This window comes from Cnephaeus nilssonii, assembly GCF_951640355.1.
Source record: "Cnephaeus nilssonii genome assembly, chromosome: 21".
Taxonomy (NCBI): domain Eukaryota; kingdom Metazoa; phylum Chordata; class Mammalia; order Chiroptera; family Vespertilionidae; genus Cnephaeus; species Cnephaeus nilssonii.
Window position 1 is genome coordinate 29,661,419 of NC_137092.1, and position 21,037 is coordinate 29,682,455.

Below are 21,037 nucleotides of genomic sequence, written 5' to 3' on the forward strand. Positions count from 1 at the left end.
CACAAACTTAGTGGTTTGCAACAACACAGATGCTTTGCAGTTCTGGAGGTCAAAGTCCCAAATGGGTCTCCCTGGGCTACGGTGAAGGTGTTGGCAGGCCTGCGTTCCTTCCTGGCGGCTCCAGGGGGATATCTGTTCTAGGGGACTTCCCAGCGTTAGAAGCTGCCCGAGTTCCTTGGCTTGTGGCCCTTCCTTCATCTTCAAACCAGCAGTGGCGGACGGAGTCTTTTTCACATGTTATCATTCTGCCACTGACTTCTGCCGCCCTCTTCCACATTTAAAGAGCCCTTGTGATTACATTGGGTGTACCCAGATTTTCCAAGATAATATCCCTGTTTTAAGGTACGTGATGAGCAACTTTAATCCCGTCTTTCTGCCTTAATTTCTCTTTGGCGTATAACTGGACACATGTACAGGTCCCAAGAATTAGGACTTAGGAACCTTAGGTGGGCCATTCTTCTGCCTCCTGTACCCTGCACTGTCTTCTTGCTTCCAGTTAGGAGAGGACAGATCTAGGCAGCAGGAAGAAGAGGAGGGAGGGCAGACTGAAAGATGAAGTTTTTTTTCTATAGATAAATATACAAATGATTGATAATAAGCACATGAAAAGATGCTCAACACCATTAATAATCAGGGAAATGCAAATTTAAACCACAAGGAGATACCACTTCAACCTACTAAGATGGCTACAATCAATAAGATGAACCATTCAAGTTTTGTGAGGATATCAGGAAATTAGAACCCCTGTACATTGCTGGTGGGAATGTAAAATGGCGCAGTTGCTGTGGAAAACAGCCTGGCAGTTCCTCGAAAGGTTAAATACGGAGTTATCCTGTGACCCAGCAATTCCAATCCTAGGTATATATCCAAGAGAAATGAAAACTCGCATCCACACAAAAACTTGTATAAGAATGTTCATAGCAGCATTAATCATAATAGCCAAAAGATGGAAACAACCCAGGTGTCCACCAACTGATGAGTGAATACATAGTATGTTAATACAGTGGGATGTTCCTTGGCAATAAAAAGGAATGAAAAACTGATTATGCTATGACATGGATGAGTCTTGAAAACATTAAATGAAAGAAGTCAGACCCAAAGGCCACATATTGAATGATTCTATTTATGTGAATTGTCCAGAATAGGCAATTTCATAGACAGAAAGGAGATTATTGGTTAGCAGGGACTAAGGAGAAGGAGGAAGGACTACTAAAGGGTATGGGGTTTCTTTTTGGGTTATGAAAATGTTCTGTAATTAGATAGTGGTGATGGTTGCACACCTTGTGAATATACTAAAAACTATGACATATATTCACTTTAAAAGGGTAATGTTATGGTATGTAAATATATCTTGAAAAACCAAAGTCAAAAACAATCACTAAATCGAAGAAGAGACAAAGAATTCATTCCTTCTTTGCACTCAGAATGCACCTTTGCCCAGTGCTTTCTGCAAGGTAGGGTTGCCCAGGGGTATGGTAGCCAACCAGTTCTTCCTCTGAACAGAAAACCCAGCTTGTTTTCAGAAAGTGAATTGCTCATCACAGATCCCCTTAATGGCTGGACTTACTGTCTGGGAAGTGTGGGTTTTTGAAGCAATTGTGTTGTAGATTTTACAAAACTCAAAAGTTATCTTTTTTCAAGAAAATCTTGTGCATTATTTTTATCTTGCTACTACATCAAGTTTATATTCATATAAAGGAAATATAATTTTAAAAAATTATTTCTCTATTACAGTTTGCATTCAAAACTATTTTGTGTTAGTTTTAGGTATACAGCAGAGAGACATTCATATAGGTTACAAAGTGTTCCATCGATAACTCAAGTGCCCACCTCACACAATAGTTATTACAGTATTGTTAACTATAATCCCTATGCTGTACTTGACACCCCCATGTCTGTTTTGTAACTAGCAGTTAGCACTTCTTAATCCCATCACCTTATTACACCCTGGCCCTGCACACCCATCCCCTCTGGCCTCTTGTCAGTTTGTTCTCTGTATCTATAAGTGTTTCAATTTTGTTTGTTAGTTTATTTTGTTCATTCGGTTCCACATATGCTATTTGTCTTTCTCTGGCTTATTTCACTTAGCATAATACCCTCTAGGTCTGTGCATGCTGTTGCAGATGGTAAGAGTTCATTCCTTTTTTATGGCCAAGTAATACAGTAAAACCTTGATATAAAGGACTAATTCAGGTGAGGGAGTGTCCATTGAAGCCTAAAGTTCGTTATATAATAACTAGGGGCCCGGTGTACGAAATTCATGCACTGGGGGGTCGGGGGTCCCTCAGCCCAACCTGCCCCCTCTCACATACTGGGAGCCCTCAGGGGATGTCCTACTGACGGCTTAGGCCCGTGCCCCACGGGGAGCGGGCCTAAGCCGCAGTCTGGCCTCCCTTTGTGGGAGGCAACCAGGCTGATCAGGGGAAGGCACCAGCCCCATCACCCCACTGCTGTAGCTACTGTCAGTCACCAAGGTGTTTTAATCAACACGGACTCCAGTCCCTTCACCAAGAAAAAATGACAACTTTCTTTAGGCATTTTCAAGATGTGTCTTTCATAGGATATGCATTTCTTTCTTTCTTTCTTTCTTTTTTTTATCCTCACCTGAGGATATGTTTCTATTGACTTGTAGAGAATGTGGAAGAGAAAGGGAAAGACAGAGAGAAACATCAGAGTGAGAGGAACACTTTGATTGGTTGCCTCCTGCATGAGCCCTGATCTGGGCCCGGCCAGGGAGGAGTCTGCAACCTAGGTACATGCCCTTGATCAGAATCGAACCCAGACCCTGCTATCGGCAGGCCGAGGCTCTATCCACTGAGTCAAACCGGCTAGGGCAGGATATGACATTTCTTAGCCCTCCAGCAGCGGACCTTCATTTTTTTCTCCAGAAGTGTGGTGGAAAAGCCCTAGATCACCTTTTTGGATTCTTATTACCCAAGTTACTAAGAATATTACCAGTGGCATACAGGAAGCTTAGCCAATGTGCAGTCAGAAAAGGTGTTTCCTCTATAGTTCACACCAATGAAGGGCTGGGCCCTGCCCAGGCCTAAAGCCTCTGGCCGAAGCTTTAGGCCTGGGCAGGCCCCTCCAGCTCCCTCTGATCACCGGCTCAGCCCCTGCCCAGGCCTGCCCAGACCGAAAGCCTCTTGGGCAGGAGCGGACCCCCAGCTCCCTGCGATCAATCGTAGGGGGTCCGCTCCTGCCCAGGCCGAAAGCAGACCCCCCAGCTCCCTGCCCAGGCGATCAATCAAAGGGGGTCCGCTTGTGCACCAGGCCGAAAGCCTCTGGCGGAAGCTTTCGGCCTGGTGCCGGAGCGGACACCCAGCTCCCTGTGATCGATTGCAGGTGGTCCACTCCTGCACCAGCCCAAAGCAACCCCCAGCTCCTGCGATCGATTGCAGGGGGTCTGCTCCGGCACCAGGCCGAAAGCCTCCGCAGGGGGTCCGCTCAGGGCACCTATGTATGCAAATTAACTGACATCTTGGTTGGGTTAATTTGCATACTCACCCTGATTGGCTGGTGGGTGTGGCTTGGGCGTAGTGAAGGTGCAATTTGCATATTACTCTTTTATTAGGTAGGACTAGAGGCCTGATGCATGAAATTCGTGCAAGAGTAGGCCTTCCTTCCCGGCTGCAGGTACCGACTTCCCTCTGGAACCTGGGACCCGGGCTGGCTTCCCTCTGGCCGCCTCCAGGCACCCAGACCTGGGCTTCTGTCCAGAAGTACGTCCAGTCTAATTAGCATATTACGTTCTTATTATAATAGAAGTAGGTTTCTCTGTGCATATGTTAAACAATTGACAAATTAATTAGTTTACCTCTTTTTACTTAGGTAGACATGTTTGTGTAATTAAATGTAAGTATGTATGAAAAGTTTAATTTCACAGAAAAGTTTTCTATATGTATTACTGTAATTTTAAATTTATACTGAATAGGTCTAGTAAACACGTGCATTCACCAGTCACCAAGAATAAACAAATGCAGACAACTGGGGCGTGGCTTAGTGCACTGGGAATAACCGGGCACGCGTTAAAACTGCGGCCGGTTGTCACTCCATGCAGCAACAGAACTAGTTACTGTGTGAGATGCAATGTGATCACGTGCTAATCATTCCCCGAACATTGTTTATAAGTGGTGACTCTTGGATTTAAGTATGTATAGTCGTAGATATGTAATATTTATTTACGTGAGCGAAATTACTACAGTGTTTTTTCCAACATATGGCCATTCGCTAAAATTTGTTAAAAATAACAATGAATAACAAAAAAATACACTGTTAATTTAATTATAAACAAATCTTGGTTAAAAGCATTTTAAAATTAACAGGGTGTTAATTTTCACAAATGACATATGGACCGGAAAGTTTGTCCTTTAAATCCAAAGTCCATTAAATCGAGGGTTTACTGTATTCCCTAGTACCACTGCTTTTTTATCCATTTGTCTACTGATGGGCACTTGGGTTGCTTCCCATTGTTGGCTATGTAAATAATGCTGCAATGAACATAGGGGTTCATGTATGCTTTTGAATTAGTGTTTTCGGTGTCTTCAGATATATACCCAGAGGTGGAAATGCTGGGTCATAAGGTGGTTCCATTATGAATTGTTTTGAGGAACCTTCACACTGTTTTCCATAGTGGTTGCACCATCTGCATTCCCCTCAGCAGTGCATTGGGGTTCCCTTTTGTCAAGATCCTCCCCAACACTTGTTTGTTGATGTATTAATGATAGCTTTTCTGACAGGTGTTAGTGGTATCTTATTGTGGTTTTAATTTCCATTTCTCGATGATTATTGATGTTGAGCATCTTTTCAGATGTCTCTTGGTGATCTGTATGTCCTCTTTAGAGAAGTGTATATTCGGGTCCTCTACCCACTTTTTAATTGGGTTGTTTGTTTTTTGGTGTTGAGTTGTCTGAGTTCTTTGTTAATTTTGGCTATTAACCCCTTATTGGATATAATATTGACAAATATGTTCTCCCAATCAGTAAGTTGTCTTTTTATTTTATGATTTCCCTTGCTGTGCAAAAACTTTTTAGTTTGATGTAGTCCCATTTGTTTATTATTTCCTTTGCTTTCCTTGCCCGAGATATATCAGAAAGAATATTGCTAAAAGTAATGTCTGAGATTTTACTGCCTAAGTTTTCCATTAGGAGTTTTATGGTTTCAGACCTTACATTTAAGTCTTTAATCTGTTTTGAGTTTATTCTTGTATATGATGTAAAAAGGCGGTCTAGTTTCATTTTTTTGCATTTATCTGTCCGATTTTCCCATTACCATTTATTGAATAGACTGTTTTTATTATATGTTCTCTCTTCCTTTGTCAAAGATTAATTAACCATATAGGGGTTTATCTCTGGGCTCTCTATTCTGTTCCATTGATCTGTGTCTGTTTTTATGCCAGTACCGTGCTGTTTTTAATTATTATAGCCTTGTAATATAGTTTGATATCAGGTAGTGTGATACCTCCTTCTTCATTGTTGTTGTTTTCAAATTGCTATTCTGAGTCTTTTGTGTTTCCACACACATTTTTGGGTTACATATTTTCCGGCATATAAGACAACTTTTTAACCCAGGAAAATCTTCTATACGCCCAGTCGTCTTATACGCCGGAAAATACGGTATTTGTTTTACTTCTGTGAAAAATGCCATCGGTATTTTCATAGGAATTGCGTTGAATCTATAAATTGCTTTGGGTAGTGTGGACATTTTAATTATGTTAATTCTTCGTATCCATGAACTTGTTATCAGCTTCCATTTATTATCTCCTTCGATTTCTTTCTTATAATTTTCTGAGTATAGGTCTTTTACCTCCTTGATTAAATTTCTTCCTAGGTATTTAATGTAAATGTGATGATTGTTTTCTTAGTTTATGTTTCTGTTAGTTCATTATAAAATGCAACCCATTTCTGAATATTTATTTAGTATCATGCTATTTTACTGAATTCATTTATTCTAGTTGTTTTTGTTGGAATATTTAGGGTTCTCTATATACAGTATCATGTCATCTACAAATAATGACAGTTTTACCTCTTTCTAATTTGTATACCTATTATTTCTTCTTCTTGTCTGATTGCTGTGGTTAGGACTTCCAGTGCTGTGTTGAATAGGAGTGGTGAAAGTGGACATCTCTGTCTTGTTCCTGATCTTAAGGGAAACGCTTTTAGTTTTTCCCCTTTGAATATGATATCAGCTATGGGTTTGTCATATATGGCCTTTATTATGTTGAGGTATGTTCCCTCTATTCCCACTTTGCTGAGAGTTTTTATCCCAAATAGGTGCTGGATTGTCAAATGCTTTTTCTGCATCTATTGATATGATCATATAATTTTATCTTTCATTTTGTTTGGTGTATCACCTTAATTGATTTGTGGATATTTAACCATCCTTGAATCCCCAAAATAAATCCCATTTGTCCATGATATATGAACTTTATAATGTACTAGAGGCCCGGTGCATGCAAATTCATGCACTGGAAGGGGGTCCCTTAGCCCGGCCTGCCCACTCTCACAGTCTTGGAGCCCTCAGGGGCGGGAGGTGACCCGGCGATCAGGGGAAGGTGACGCCCCATCACACCTCTGCTGCTGCCACTGCTGGCAGTGCAAGCCTCGGCCGGCCCTGGTTACCTGAGCCTCGGGTGGCCCTGGGCGGCTGGGCAGCCACCATCCGAGGCTTGCCTGCGCCTAGGGCCAGCCCTGGGTGGCTGGGGGGCTGAGGGGACTGGAGGACTCAGGAGGCAGGTGCGCTGAGCGGCCGGGCCTGCCTGGGGGTGGGCCCAGCCTTACCGTGTACCTGCCGCCCCAGCGGGGCTGAAGGCACTGGGCACCGCCATCTTGTGGCTGTGGGCGCCGCCATCTTTGAGTGAGTGACAGTCATTTAGCATTATTCCCTCCTTATTGGCTGTGGGTGCCACCATCTTTGAGGGTGTGGCAGTCAATTAGCATATTCCCTCCTTATTGGCTGCAGGTGCCGCCATCTTTAAGGGCGGGACAGTCGATTAGCATATTCCCTCCTTATTGGCTGTGGGCGCTGCCATCTTTGAGGGCGGGGCAGCAATTAGCATATTCCCTCCTTATTGACTGTAGGTGCCGCCATCTTTGTGACGGCGTGAGGGTCAATTACCACATTCCCTCTTTATTAGATAGGATTGCTGAATTCTGTTTGCTAATATTTTTAAAAAATATATTTTTTATTGATTTCGGATAGGAAAGGAGAGGGAGATAGAAACATCAATGATGAGAGAGAATCATTGATCAGCTGCCTCTTGCATGGATCGAGCCCGAAACCTGGACATGTGCCCTTGACTGAAATCAAACCTGGGACCCTTCAGTCCACAGGCCTATGCTCTATCCACGGAGCCAAACCAGCTAGGGCTGTTTGCTAATATTTTGTTGAGGATTATTGCATCTATATTCATCAGGGATACTGGCCGATAATTTTCTTTCTTTGTAGTGTCTTTATCTGGTTTTGGAATCAGGATAATGCTGGTCTCATAAAATGAGCTTGGGAGTCTTCCCTCCTCTTGAATTTTTTGGAGTAGTTTGAGAAGGATAGGTGTTAAGTCTTTTTTTGAATGTTTGTTAAAATTTACCTATTAAGACATCCAGTCCAGGACTTTCGTTTGTTGGGAGTTTTTGGTTGTTTTTTTTTTTAAGTACTGCTTCAATTTCATGGGTTATAATCAGTCTGTTCAGATTTCCAGTTTCTTCTTGACTCAGTCTTGGAAGATTATATATTTCTAGAAATTTATCCAATTTTTCCAGATTAACCAGTTTGTTGGCAATTAGTATTTTCTTATAATTCTTTGTATTTCTCTGGTGTCAGTTGTTACTTTTCCACTTTCATTCTGATTTTATTTATTTGGATCCTCTCTTTTTCTTAATGAGTCTGAGTAAAGGTTTATCAATCTTGTTTTTCTTTTCAAAGAATCTGCTTTTTTTTTTTTTTTAGATTCTATTTTGTTTATTTCCTTTTTGATCCTAATTATTTCCTTCTACTGACGTTGAGCTTTGTGTTTTCTTCTTTTTCTAGTTCCTTTAGGTGTAAGGTTAGATTGTTTATAAGAGATTTTTCTGGTTACTTTAGGTAGGCCTATATTGCTATGAATTTTCCTCTTAGGACTCTGTCCCTGTGTCCTATAGATTTTGGGTTGTTGTATTTTCATTTTTATTTGTCTCAGGGTACCTTGAATTCTTCCTTGATCTCATTGATAAGCCATTCATTGTTTAGTCACCTGTTATTTAGCCTCCGTGTGTTTGTGTGTTTTTCAGTTTTCTTCTTGTAATTGATCTCTAGTTCCATACCATTATGGTCAGAGAAGAAGCTTGATATGATTTCAGTCTTCTTATATTTATTTTGACTTATTTTGTGTCCTAACATGTAGTCTATCCTGGAAATGTATATGTGCAAACCAGCCCTCCTCCAGCAAGGGCTGCCCTTGAAAAGAATGTATATCCTGCTGCTCTGGGGTGAAATGCTGTGAAAGTATCAATTAAGCCATCTGGTCTAATGTGTCATTCAAGCCCACTGTTTCCTTGTTGATTTTCTGTCTGGAAGATCTAACCATTGATGTTATAGGGTGTTAAAGTTTCCTACTATGTCTTTCTCTCCCTTTAAGTCCATCAATATTTGCTTTATATATTAGGTGCTCCTATGCTGGGTGCATAAATGTTTACAAGGGTTATATTCTCTTGTTGGATTGCTCCCTTTATCGTTATGTAATGCCATTCTTTGTCTCTTAGCCTTGGTTTTAAAGTCTGTTTTGTCTGATATAAATATTGCTACTCCAGCTTTTTGTTGTTGTTTCCCTTTGAATAAAGTATTTTTTCCCCATTTCTTTACAATTTCTTCTTCTTCTGGTATTTCTATGATATGGATGTTGTTATGCTTATGTTGTCCCAGAGGTCCCTTAAACTATCCTCATTTTTGTTTATTAAAAAAAAAAAATTCCCCCCTTGCCCTGATTAATGCTTTCTGCTACCTTGTCTTCCAAATCACTGATTTGATCCTATTTCATCTAATCTGCTGTATAGTCCTTCCAGTGTATTCATTTCTGACTGTTCTTTTTTATGTTTTCTGTGCCCTTTTTTATGCTTACTATCTCTGTGTTTAAGTTCTCACTGAGTGCATCCATTCTTCCACTAAGTTTTGAACTCTGTGTTTGACATATTGTCTGTCTCCTTTTCTTTTTTTTCCCTTGGGATTTCTCCTGTTCTTTTATTTGGGGCACTAGCGTTCCCGTTGCAGGAAAAATCCTGCAATAGGATTTCCTGCTGCACTCTACCCCGCCTCCGCTCCTCCCTTGTCGCCCGCCCCGCCTTCTCCGCCAGCCTGCCTGCTTTTCCCTTCGCCCCCGGCCCTGCCTTCGCTCCTCCCTTCTCCTCCCCCCGGCTTGCTTGCTTCTTCGAAGCTTTACTCCCTTCTGCAGCTCTTGGCTTCTTTCAACGCTGTCTTGATATGCAAATTAGCCGCCATATTTGTTGGGGTAATTTGCATATTCGTCCTGATTGACTGGTGGGCGTGGCTTGGGTGTAGCGAAGGTGCGGTCAATTTGCATATTTGTCTATTATTAGATAGGATGTTTATTGTTATTTCCCATTTTGGCTGCCTCTCTGTATTTGTTTCTGTATATTATGGAGATCTGCTGTGCCTTTCAGTCTTGGTAAGGTGGCCTTTGGGCTCAATGGCATGATCTCCCTAATCACCTGCTTTAGGTGCTTCAGGAATGTCCCCTGGGTGGGTTCTGTGACCCCTCCTGTTGTTGAGTCTTGATTGCTGTTGGGTCATCTGTGTGTAGAGCTGACCTTCAGGGCAACTGACTGAGGATTGACTACAATCACAGTGTATGAGCTGCTGTGAAGGGCTGACCCCATTAAGCAGAATGCTCCCCACTAGGGTCTGGTGTCTGCCGAGATCTCCCTCTGGGTGTGCTGCTTGTGGAGCTGATTGGATCGTGCTCTGATGTGGTCCAAGGCCTGCCACCAGTTTGTTAGTTCTGGAGCCTCTTGGGAGGGACTCTGGTGCCGGTCAGTGTCCGATGCCTGTAACTGACCCTGGGCTACCTGTCTGGATCTACCAAGCCGTCTACAATTTGTGGCTGCTTCTGCCGAGGGGCATGAAGGGTCCAAGCTGTGTACCAAGACTGGCTTCCACCAGCACTGAGGCCAGGGACAGGTCAGTAATAGGCCCCAAACCCCCTGAAATCTGTCTTCGCCTGCTGGCTGCCTGCTCGGCTCAGTCACCGGAAGAGCCTCTTGTGTTTGAGTTGCACGAGATAGGTTCTCAGTGAGTCACTAGGTAGTGGGAAGTGATGTTCACCAGGTTGATAGAGAGTCAAACTCAGTGCCAGTGCTGGGTCTGAGGCCACTCTGCGGAAGTTCAGGGTACACCAGTGCTAGCTGCCGCCCACCTGGGACCTGTGGACCTTTGAGGCGGAGTGGGACCTGCAGATTTCACTAGGCTAAAACAGACCAGGCTTTGACCATGAAGAGAGAAGGCTCCACACAGCGACAGTGCCACTGATCAGGCGTGGGAAGGGGAAATGGCTTTGCCCAATAGCTGCACAACTCTCTCCCTCCCTCCCTGTGCCTCTGGCACTCCTCCAGTTTGCCCGCGCGTCCTCGGGAGCTCCTCAATAAAGTCTGCACCAGGGCTCCAGGCTGGAGGCAGAGACAGACCGCACCACCAGGTGCCATCCTGGCGGGGCGGGGCTTCCAGGAGGGGCAGCGAGGGGCTGTTTGCCACTCCCCAGGCTGATGAATGGAGGGGAATGCTCCACTCAGCCAAGGTGGCGTCCCTGCGTGGCACCTAGCACAGGGACACTTGCTGTTGTCACTCACACCCTCTACCCGCAGCCACTCCACTCTGTCTTCCTCAGTCTGGTCCACTCCAGCTGCCATCCCCCTGCAGAGCCCCAGGGAGTGCCATGGCCCCTAAGAGAGCGGTACCCTTCTCACCAGGGCAGCCGGAACCCCTGCTGATTTCCGTAGCCAGATATTTTGTGGGCTTTTTTTCTGGCTTTAGTGCTCTGGCTAAGGGTCCTGGCCTGGGGCTGAGGCCCTGGCTCCTCCAGAGGGAATCCTCTGGATTCTCAACCGCAGCACGTGGGTGCGGGGCCAGCCTTTTGTGGGCCTGCCTTTCCTGCCGGTCTGACGCGGGCTCCTCTGTGCACCCTCGGTTATGAGGCTTCTGCTCAGCTAGTCTTCATAGTTATTGAGGTGGATTTTTCAGTACTTGAGCCATGACTCTGACATGGTCCAGGGAGGAGGGGAGTGTAACTTCCACCCGCCCCACCACCATCTTGCTGTTGGGAAGTAATTTACTTTTTTTTTTTTAATGCCCTTGATCGGAATTGAACCCAGGATCCTTCAGTCAGCAGGCTGATGCTCTATCCACTGAGCCAAACCGGCTAGGGCAGGATATTTACTTTTAAAATACATTCATCAGCTTGCCACAAAAAAGCCAGGGTTTGCCTTTCAGACTGCAGAGTGCATGGAACATTTTGTCAAATAGCCAGCATCTCTTTTTTTAATGGAAAAATGCAGTAGTGTCTAGTTTCAGAATTGGAATGACACAGCACATATGGATGATAAAGAGTATTACAGTTTTTATTTACATTACATGCGAATTGGTGGGTCAAGGAAAAGCCTGCAGAGAAGCTAAACTTGGCTTCTGTAAAGTGAGACAGAGGAGACTCTTGGCCAGTGTCTCCACGAGAGTAATTTGTCCAAAACAAATGAATCCAAGTGATGCAATTGTCACATGACCTTTTTGTGCCTTAGATTCTTAGAGTTTTCAAGAACATGTGGGGAGAGATCCATTTCTTTCCCTCACCGAAGTTAGAGTACTTCAAGTCATGTTTATCTGGCTTATGACAGGGTGGATCTTGCCCACAAATGCCCATCATTGTTCCTCTTCACTGTGTGGTTCAGCGGGAGGTAGCAGGCAGCCTGCCTTACAAATGTCTCAGAGTTGTGCTTGGGGTGCAGGGTAGTCTTTCAGTCAGGTGGTCTTTTATCGTAATGCGTAACTGGATCGTCAGTACTGACGCGCACTCTGTCATTGTGGAAAGCACTGACTAGGAGTCAGGACTCCAGGACTCTCGGTCTGATTGTGCCAGTGACGGCTGTGGGACCTAGATCACCGCACAGGAGGGAGTTTGGACCAGATGGCCTTTTAGTTCCCTACTGACTCTTAACAATTCTATTCAGATGTTATGCACCAAATCGGTTTTTGTTTTGAGTTCTTTCAGTTTTGTTTTGTGATCTTTTCACCCCATTAGAATGTAGCAACCTGGTACCTGTTGCAGTACAGTTATGAGCAGCTCATGGCAGTGAATGTGCCCTGTTTTGATTCGAATCCTTGGTCCCACATGAACCATGGGAGCTGGGGGTGCCTTCCAAACAAAACAGCTGTGGGAGGTCCCTGTGCTCAGACCACCGTACTTTGGGTCCTGTAGCCCAGCTACATGTAACCGGTCAGCCCCTGGCTAAGCGAAGCCATCTGTGGACTGGGCAATGAAGGGGGGTCGTGTCTGTGACATGTCTAACAGGGCACCCTGTACTGGATACTCGGGGAGGAGATCTGAATGGAAGACTCATGGAGGAGGGACTCAGTGAAGTGGAGCAGGGTCATGAGAGAAACATGCAGAGAAGGCAGATAGCAAAGCCATGAAGGAGCAGAAATTGACACAGTCCCTGCTAAGAAGCAGCAGAAGTAGAATCAGACACAAGTGAAGTTGAGCCCGGCCGGTGTGGGTCAGTGGTTGAGTGTCGATCTATGAACCAGGAGGTCACGGTTCAATTCCTGGTCAGAGCACATGCCCTGCAGGAGGCACCCAATGGATAATTCTCTCTCGCCATCGATGTTTCTCTCTCTCTCTCTCTTCTCTGAAATCAATTTGAAGTTGAAAAGAGAGTTGCTGAATTCCTTTTGTAGAACTAGAGCCGCTGCGTACCTTGGTGGCTTAGCCCTCAGCTGCCCAAGGGGTTTTCTTGGAGCGTGCTGGTTCCTGACTTCGTGGCAGCTGTAGAGGAAACATCCTTGCCTACAGTAGCCTGTTCCTTACGGCCTGAAGGAGCCTCACAGACATGTCTGGGACTTTGCACTCCTGTGTAAAGTAAAAACTTTCTAAGGCATTTTGCCAGAAATAGCAAGGCACACCAATTTGTGTATAGTTTTACATGCCTGAAGTGCACTGGCGTTCTCTGACAGGTTAAAGTCTAGCATTGCAAGACTTAGTTGTTCTATTATTTGGGTTATTCATTCATTTAACAGATATGGAATCATTACATGCCTACTATGTGAAAGACACTGTATTCTGCCCCACCTCCATTTTATTTTTTCTAATTCTTTATTATTAAGAGGTTGTAGTGCCATGGTCTTCATTTGTGCTAGCTTCATCATTGAGGGCTTCTTTTTTTATGGTGTGGAAGGTACTTTTCTGTTTTTTCAATAACTAATCCATTGAGCAGGCACTCTGTACTGTAATGCATTTTGCAACATTCTCTTATATACTTCTCTTAGGCATCCTATAACATTGAAATGATTATTTCCTTTCACATGAAGAAAGTGAGGCTTAGGAGCATTAAGTAACTTATCCTGGGATCACAGAATAGTTAGTAGCAGAGCTGGAACCCAAATCACTCTGACTCTACATTTCATGGTGTGTGTGTTGTTTTTAAAAAAATATATATTTGTATTGATTTCAGAGAGGAAGGGAGAGGAAGAGAGAAACATCAATGATGAGAGAGAATCATTGATCGGCTGCCTCCTGCACGCCCCCTAATGGGATCAAGCCCACAACCTGGGCATGTGCCCTTGACCGGAATCGAACCCAGGACCCTTCAGCCTGCAGGCCAACACTCTATCCACTGAGCCAAGCCAGCTAGGGCTACATCTCATGGTTTTAACCACTGGGCTAGATTTCTGGTCTTTCCGATCAGAACATTAGTGAATAATGAACACCCACATTACTTCTTCCTCAAATTCACAACGCCATGTGACCTCCTCCACAAAGCCTTTGCTGATCTCTGCCTTTCTCCACGTGCTCTCCATTCTTTCTTCTGAGAAAAGGAAGCCTCGCCTTTCACATCTTCACATCCCTCAGAATTCTGTAGCAGCTGTAGCACAGACCACCAATCCTGGTCTCTCGGGATCTCCCCAAAGCACCTAGTACAGTGTCTTGCATATAGCGTTGGTGCTCAATGCGTGTTGGTAGAACTATAGAATGGACGATTTCCTTGTCTCCACCAGCCTAGGACACGTCAGTAGTTCTGTGCTGATCCTGCTTTTGTGCTTTTAAATAAAGTAACATGAAATAATTATGACAAATACTTCAATATCTTGGTATTTAAAGCTTATATTTCAAGTTAAATTCATTGGGGTAACATTGGTTAATAACATTATATAAATTCCAGGTATACAACTTGATAGTATGACATCTGTATACAGTATTGCATGTTCGCCTCCCGAAGTCACCACGTATTTCACCTCCTTTACCCTTGTCCTCGTTCCAACTCCCTGCCCCTCTGGTAACCACCCTTCTGTTGTCCGGGTCTGTGAGTTTGCTTTTTTCTTTGCACGTTTCCTTTTTGTTTTTATATTCCACATAGGAGTGGAGTCAGGCAGTTTGTGTCCTTTTCCTTCTGACTTATTTCACTTAGCATAAAACTCTCAAGATCCATCCATGTGTGTATGTCTTTAAAAATTTATTTTATTTTATTTTATTTTATTTTATTTTATTGAGAGAGAGAGAGAGAGAGAGAGAGAGAGAGAGAGAGAGAGAGAAGTAGGGGGGAAGAGGAGGGGTGGAGAGAGAGAGAAAGAGAAAGAAATATTGATTTTTGTTCCACTTATTTATGCATTCATTGGTTGATTCTTGTATGTGCTCTGACTGGGGATCGGGGATCGAACCTGCAATGTTGGTGTATCAGGATGACACTCTAGCTAACTGAGCTACTCAGCCAGGGCCAAGATCCACTCATGTTGTTGCAAATGGAAACACTTTTTTTTTTTATGACTGCGTAGTAGTCCATGGTATATACACTGAGTGGCCAGATTATTATGATCTCTGAACACATAATAATCTGGCCTCTGTGTGTGTGTGTGTGTGTGTGTGTGTGTGTGTGTGTGTGTGTATTAGAGGCCTGGTACATGAATTCGTGCATGAGTGGGGTCCGACCAGCCTGGCCAGGGCGAGAGGATATGGGCGGTTGGTAGGCCTGCCTGCTGGTCGAACTCCTGGTCGAGGGGACAATTTGCATATTAGCCTTTTATTATATAGGATATACACTGAGTGGCCGAATTATTATGCGTTCAAAGATCATAATAATCTGGCCACTCAGTGTATGTGTCATATATTATTTGTCAAAGGACATTAAGGCTGTTTCCATGTCTTGGCTATCTATACTAATAATCTATACTAATAAAAGGGTAATATGCTAATTAGGGCAGACGTCTTCCAGACGTCCATCCAGACAAAGCCACTGCGGCTGCGAGGCCTGGGGCTCAGGCAGCCGTGGGCTCAGGCAGCCGTGAGCCCCGGTGGCTGCGAGGCCTGGGGCTCAGGCAGCTGCCGCGGCCGGCAGTGGCAGCAGCAGCGGGGTGATGGGGGCAGCGCCTTCCCCTGATCAGCCAGGTTGCCTCCCGCAAAGGGGAGCGGGCCTAAGCTGTCAGTAGGACATCCCCTGAGGGCTCCCGGACTGTGAGAGGGGGCAGGCCGGGCTGAGGGGACGCCCCCCCTCAGTGCACGAATTTTTGTGCACCGGGCCTCTGGTTGTAAATAATGCTGCAGTAAACATAGAGGTACATACATCTTTACGAGTGTTTATTGTCCCAAACATTGGTTGTTTTTTTTTAAATTTTTCAATTACAGTTGACATTCAATATTATACTAATTTCAGGTGTACAGCATAGTGATTAGACATTTATAACTTACAAAGTGAACCCTCCAGTAAGTGTAGTACCCACCTAACACCATACATAGTTATCACAGTATTATTGACTATATTTCCTATGCTATACTTTACATCCCTGTGACTGTTTTATAATTATCAATTTGTACTTCTTAATCCCCTCACCTTTTTCACCCAGTCCCCCCCCCCACTCCTCCCATTTTGTTTTTTATGAGTCTTGTTTCTTCATTTATTTTGTTTTTTAGATTCCACATATAAGTAAAATCATATGGTATTTGTTTTTCTCTGTCTGACTTATTTCACTTAGCATAATACCCTCTAGGTCCATGCGTGTTGTAAGAGTGTAAAATTTCATTCTTTTCTATGGCTGAATAATATTCCATTATTTATATGTATGTACCACTTCTTTATCCAGTTGTCTGTCATTGGTTTCTTAGGTTTCTTCCATATGTTGGCTATTGTAAATAATTCTACAGTGAACATGGGAATGCATATATCTTTTCAAATTAGTGTTTTGGATTTCTTCGGATAAATGCCCAGAAGTGGAATTGCTGGGTCATGTGGCAGTTCTATTTTTAATTTTTTGAGGAACTTCTATACTGGCTGCACCAACTTGCATCCCACTAACAGTGCATGCGGGTTTCCTTTTCTCCTCATTTTCGCCAACACTTATTGTTTGGTGATTTATTGGTGATAGCCATTCTGACATGTATGAGGTGATATCTCATTGTGGCTTTAACTTATATTGCTCTGCTGCTTAGTGATGTTGAGTACCTTTTCATGTATTTGTTGACCGTCTGTATGCCCTTTTTGGAGAAATGTCTATTTAGGTCCTCTGTCCTTTTTTAAATTAGATTGTTTGTCTTTTTGGTGATAAGTTGTATGAGTTCCTTATATAGTTTGGATATTAACCCCCTATCGGATATATCATTAGTGAATATCTTCTCCCGTTTAGTAGGTTGTCTTTTTGTTGTGTTGATGGTTTTGCTATACAGAAACTTTTTATTTTGATGTAGTCCTATTTTTTTTTAATCATAAATGGATGTTGAATTTTGTTAAATGCTTTTTCTAAATCTACTGATATGATCATATGACGAATATATTTCATTTTGTTTATGTGGTGTATCACATTAATTGATTTGTGGATATTGAACCAACCTTGTATCTTGGGAATAAATCCCACTTAATTGTGGTATATGATCTTTTTTACTTATTGATGAATTCAGTTTGCTAATATATTGTTAAAGACTATCATCAGGGGTATTGGCCTAGAATTTTCTTTTTTTGTAGTGTCTTTCTTTGGTAGTGTTATCAGGGCAATGCTGGCCTTCTCAAATGAGTTTAGGAGTCTTTCCCTCTTCAGTTTTCTGAAGTAGCTTGAGCAGGATAGGTATTAATTATTTTTTGAATGTTTGGTAAAAATCACCTGTGAAGCCATGTGCTCCTGGACTTTTGCTTGTTGTGAGTTTTTTGGTTACTGATTTGATATGGTTAGTAGCTAATGACCTGTTCAATTTTTTGTTTCCTCCGATTCAGTTTTTAGAAATTTATCCATTTCTTCTAGGTTGTCCAGTTTGTTGGCCTGTAATTGTTTGTAGTATTTCCTTGTGATCCTGTGTATTTCTCTGATATAGATTGTCACTCGTCCTCTTTCTGATTTTAGTTATTTGGGCCCTTTTTTTTTTCTTCTAATGAGTAACTAAAGGTTTATTAATTTTGTTTATTTTTTCAAAGAACCAGTTTCTGATTTCATTTATCCTTTCTATTATTTTGTAAGGCTTTCGTTTATTTCCACTGTGATCTTTATTATTTTCTTCCTTCCACTCACTTTAGACTTTGTTCTTCATTTTCTAGTTCCTTTAGGTTTAAGATTAGATTGTTTAGTTGGATTTTTCTTGTTACCTGAGGTAGGCCTGCATTGCTATGAATTTCCCTCCTTCCTATGAATCGTTTTGGCTGTGGCCTATAGATTTCTTGGCCATTATGTTTTCATTTTCATTTGTCTCAAGTTATCTTTTGATTTCTTCCTTGATCTCATTGTTAACCCATTTGTTGTGTAGTAGCATGTTATTTATGTGTGTTTTTTAGTTTTCTTATAATTGATTTCTAGTTTCATGCTATTTTGATCTGATAAGATGCTTGATATGATTTCAGTCTTATTAAATTTATTAAGCCTTGTTTTGTGGCCTGATGCACTGCAGAGTGATGATAGGGGAAAATGGGTGCTCTGAGAGCACTGAGGAAGGGGAGCCCAAGTAAAGTTAGGGGGTCAGTCAGGGAAGGCTTCCTGGAGGAAATGCCTTTCTAACCCGGAACCTGAAGGACGAGTTGGGAGCCAGCGAGGGGAGCAGAGTGCTCAGGCTGTGCTTCAGGGTGGAGGCCACGGGCCGTGCGTTACGATTGTCGGTGGAGGCTGAGGTGGGGAGGTGGGGTGTGCAGGGACCTTGCCCCCTTGCTAAAGCAGGTAAGGGGCCTGGGGGTTGCCGGCTTCCCCGGCCACACTGTCCCTGCCCTCTGGGTCACGTGTGCTGTTGTCCTTCAGCCCTCGACAGCGAGTCTGCCTCCAGCAGCATCCGCTTCAGCAAGGCCTGCCTGAAGAACGTCTTCTCGGTCCTGCTCATCTTCATCTACCTGCTGCTCATGGCCGTGGCCGTCTTCCTGGTTTACCAGACCATCACAGACTTCCGCGAGAAGCTCAAGCACCCCGTCATGTCTGTGTCTTATAAGGAAGTGGATCTCTACGACGCCCCAGGTAGAGCCTGCTGGGACAGGTGTCCGGGCGCAAGTCTGGGGCATCCGTTTGCAAATACTGCCTGAGCTGCCACTGCACTCCTAGCCCCGTGCTGGGTGCGACGGGCAGGGGGAGGAGTCTGAGCACAGTCTGGGTGTAGGGTACACACCCAGAGAGCTGCCGCTGGCCCCAGTAGAGAGTGTCCTGTGCCAGGGAGAGAGGTAGGCAGAGCCTGGAGTGGCCACTGCAGAACGGGGTGGCAAGGAGCCGTTTGCTGGGCTCTGACGGGTGGGGAGAGAGTGTGTCTGGGAGGAGCTCAGCACAGCAGAGGTGAGTGGGGAGGCTGTCCTGGCTTTGCTCTCTATCTGTGGGCTGCTGTGTCTGCTTCCCTGGTCTCTGTGCTCTGCTGGGTCTGGTGCGTGTGCCGCTCTCAGTGTTTCTGCCCCTGAGGTTGGAACAGCTACCCTCAGTGGATCCGCGAATGAGGAGCCTTGGGGGGTGGGGTGGTGAGGGGACACCTGGAACTCCAGGCAGAGCAGGAGATGAGAGACAATCTGAGATCTGGGAGCCCCACACCGGGGCCTCCCACTCACTCCGCAGGTGGGTGCCGGTCCCAGGGATAGGCCCAGTCGCGGAGGCCCCTCAGCTGCACAGAGCAGCGTTCTGGCGCAGGCGCAGGCGCGGGAGGGCTCCCTGAGGAGGCCTGTGGCCTTCATTAGAGGAGGCTTTCCGAGGGCAGAGGACGTGGCTTCCCTCCCTCTGTAGCCTTTTCCTTCTCCCTCCCCTGCAGTCACCAGGGCGTCCTGGACTTAGGCTGATGGTGGGTGTGAACAAATGAATGGGACAGGATTTTAGGGTGTGGTCAGGGCCTGTGCCTCCTGACCTTCACTTTTCCATTTGCGCCCCCAGGGATTGCCCTGTACCCCGGCCAGGCCCAGCTGCTCAGCTGTAAGCACCATTATGAGGTCATCCCGCCTCTGAGGAGCCCGGGCCGGCCTGGAGACGTGAACTGCACCACCCAGAGGATCAACTACACCGACCCTTTCTCCAACCAAACCCTGGTGAGTCTCGGGCGGGCAGCGTGCTCTCGGCCCCGCACCCGAGGGCCCCGTCTTCTTTCTGCCGGGGGGTGGTGCGGGCCCTCGGCCCCGGTGAACAGAGGACACGTGGGTCGTGGCTGTGGCTGGCTCACCTGCACTCGGTCAGGTGACCTGGGGGATTCTGTCCTGCCGGGAGGACGGGCTGCAGGGGGGGCCATGTGTCGAGGCGGAGTGGGTCCCCTACCTGACTGCTCGGGGAAACTGCCAGGGTGCTTTTGAAAATTGTCGATTCCCAGATTCCTGTGAGGCCAACTGATTCATCATTCCAGGCCGCGGGGCCTGGGCATCTGTATTTTGAAATAAATAAGCCAATGTAAGCAGGAGCGCTGGTCCGGGGCGGCGCCTGCACGGAGTGTGAAGGCAGGGAAGTTTGTATTTCTCACATCTTCCCTTTTGCATCCCACGTCCATGTTTCAGAAAGGACTGAGCCAGGCCGAGCCAGGTTTTCCAGAGCCAAGAGGAAGGAAAGGTTTTCAGGCAGAAGAACCCTGGCCCAGACTCGCAGGGCGGAAGCAGGGTGTGTGTTGGGCCCTGGGAAGGTACAGGAGTGGGTGTTGCTGGAGGGGCCGCTGTGATGGACGTAAGGCCGGATGAGAGAAGCAAGCTTCGGGGTGGTAGGGAGCCGTGAGTGGGTCTGAGGATGAGTTTCGTTAATGGTTATTCTAGGCTTCCTCCTAAAATCCTGCTGAAATGATTCCCACTCCTGCAAAAAATAGAATAAAATAAAATATCCACAGGAGCCCCGTGAACCAGGAAAGGGTATCACGGTTGAGCAGACATGTTGAGGAACGGGAAACAGAAACAGCAGGTCCGGTCAGATTGATGGAGCGAGAACAGATGGGAGGAAGCCTGTGCCTGGAGCAGATGCCGAGAGGCCCAGGAGCAGGCTGCACAGGGCGCAGGAGGACGGCCAGGGGAGCCTGTGGGCTGGGCCTCCTGTGTGGCTTCTGCTGAGAGACATCCCCGCCCTGAGCACCAGGCCCCACATCCCAACCCAGCCTGTAGCCCCGCCCCCAACCCAGCCTGTAGCCCCGCCCCCAACCCAGCCTGTAGCCCCGCCCCCAACCCAGCCTGTAGCCCCGCCCAGGTCTCAGAGCCTCAGGAGGACCCCCAGGAGGGAAGGATGGGAGGCACAGCTGCTGGAGGCAGTGATGAGGCCCTGGGGTGGGACCTGCGAGAGCCCGTGTCTTCGCCAGCCCCTGGCCTTGTGCACCGGGCGGTCTGCCTGGCGGTGTCCTCTGTGGCCGTCGCTGGAGTGGGCACCAGAAGCATGCCCTCCCCGGTTCCACCGCTTTGGG

General features: G+C 45.5%; 1 protein-coding gene across 2 annotated transcripts in view; it reads left to right on the forward strand.

The window, feature by feature from the left end:
- The window catches only part of PACC1 (proton activated chloride channel 1), a 41,740-nt gene that overhangs the window by 11,555 nt on the left and 9,148 nt on the right, over positions 1–21,037 (forward strand). For both annotated transcript variants that reach the window (XM_079761925.1, XM_079761924.1), the window contains exons 3-4: positions 18,451–18,660; positions 19,549–19,700. In XM_079761925.1, coding sequence (XP_079618051.1) covers positions 18,549–18,660; positions 19,549–19,700 — 264 coding nt within the window. In that variant the 5' untranslated portion in view covers positions 18,451–18,548. The remainder of the gene's footprint in view (positions 1–18,450; positions 18,661–19,548; positions 19,701–21,037) is intronic.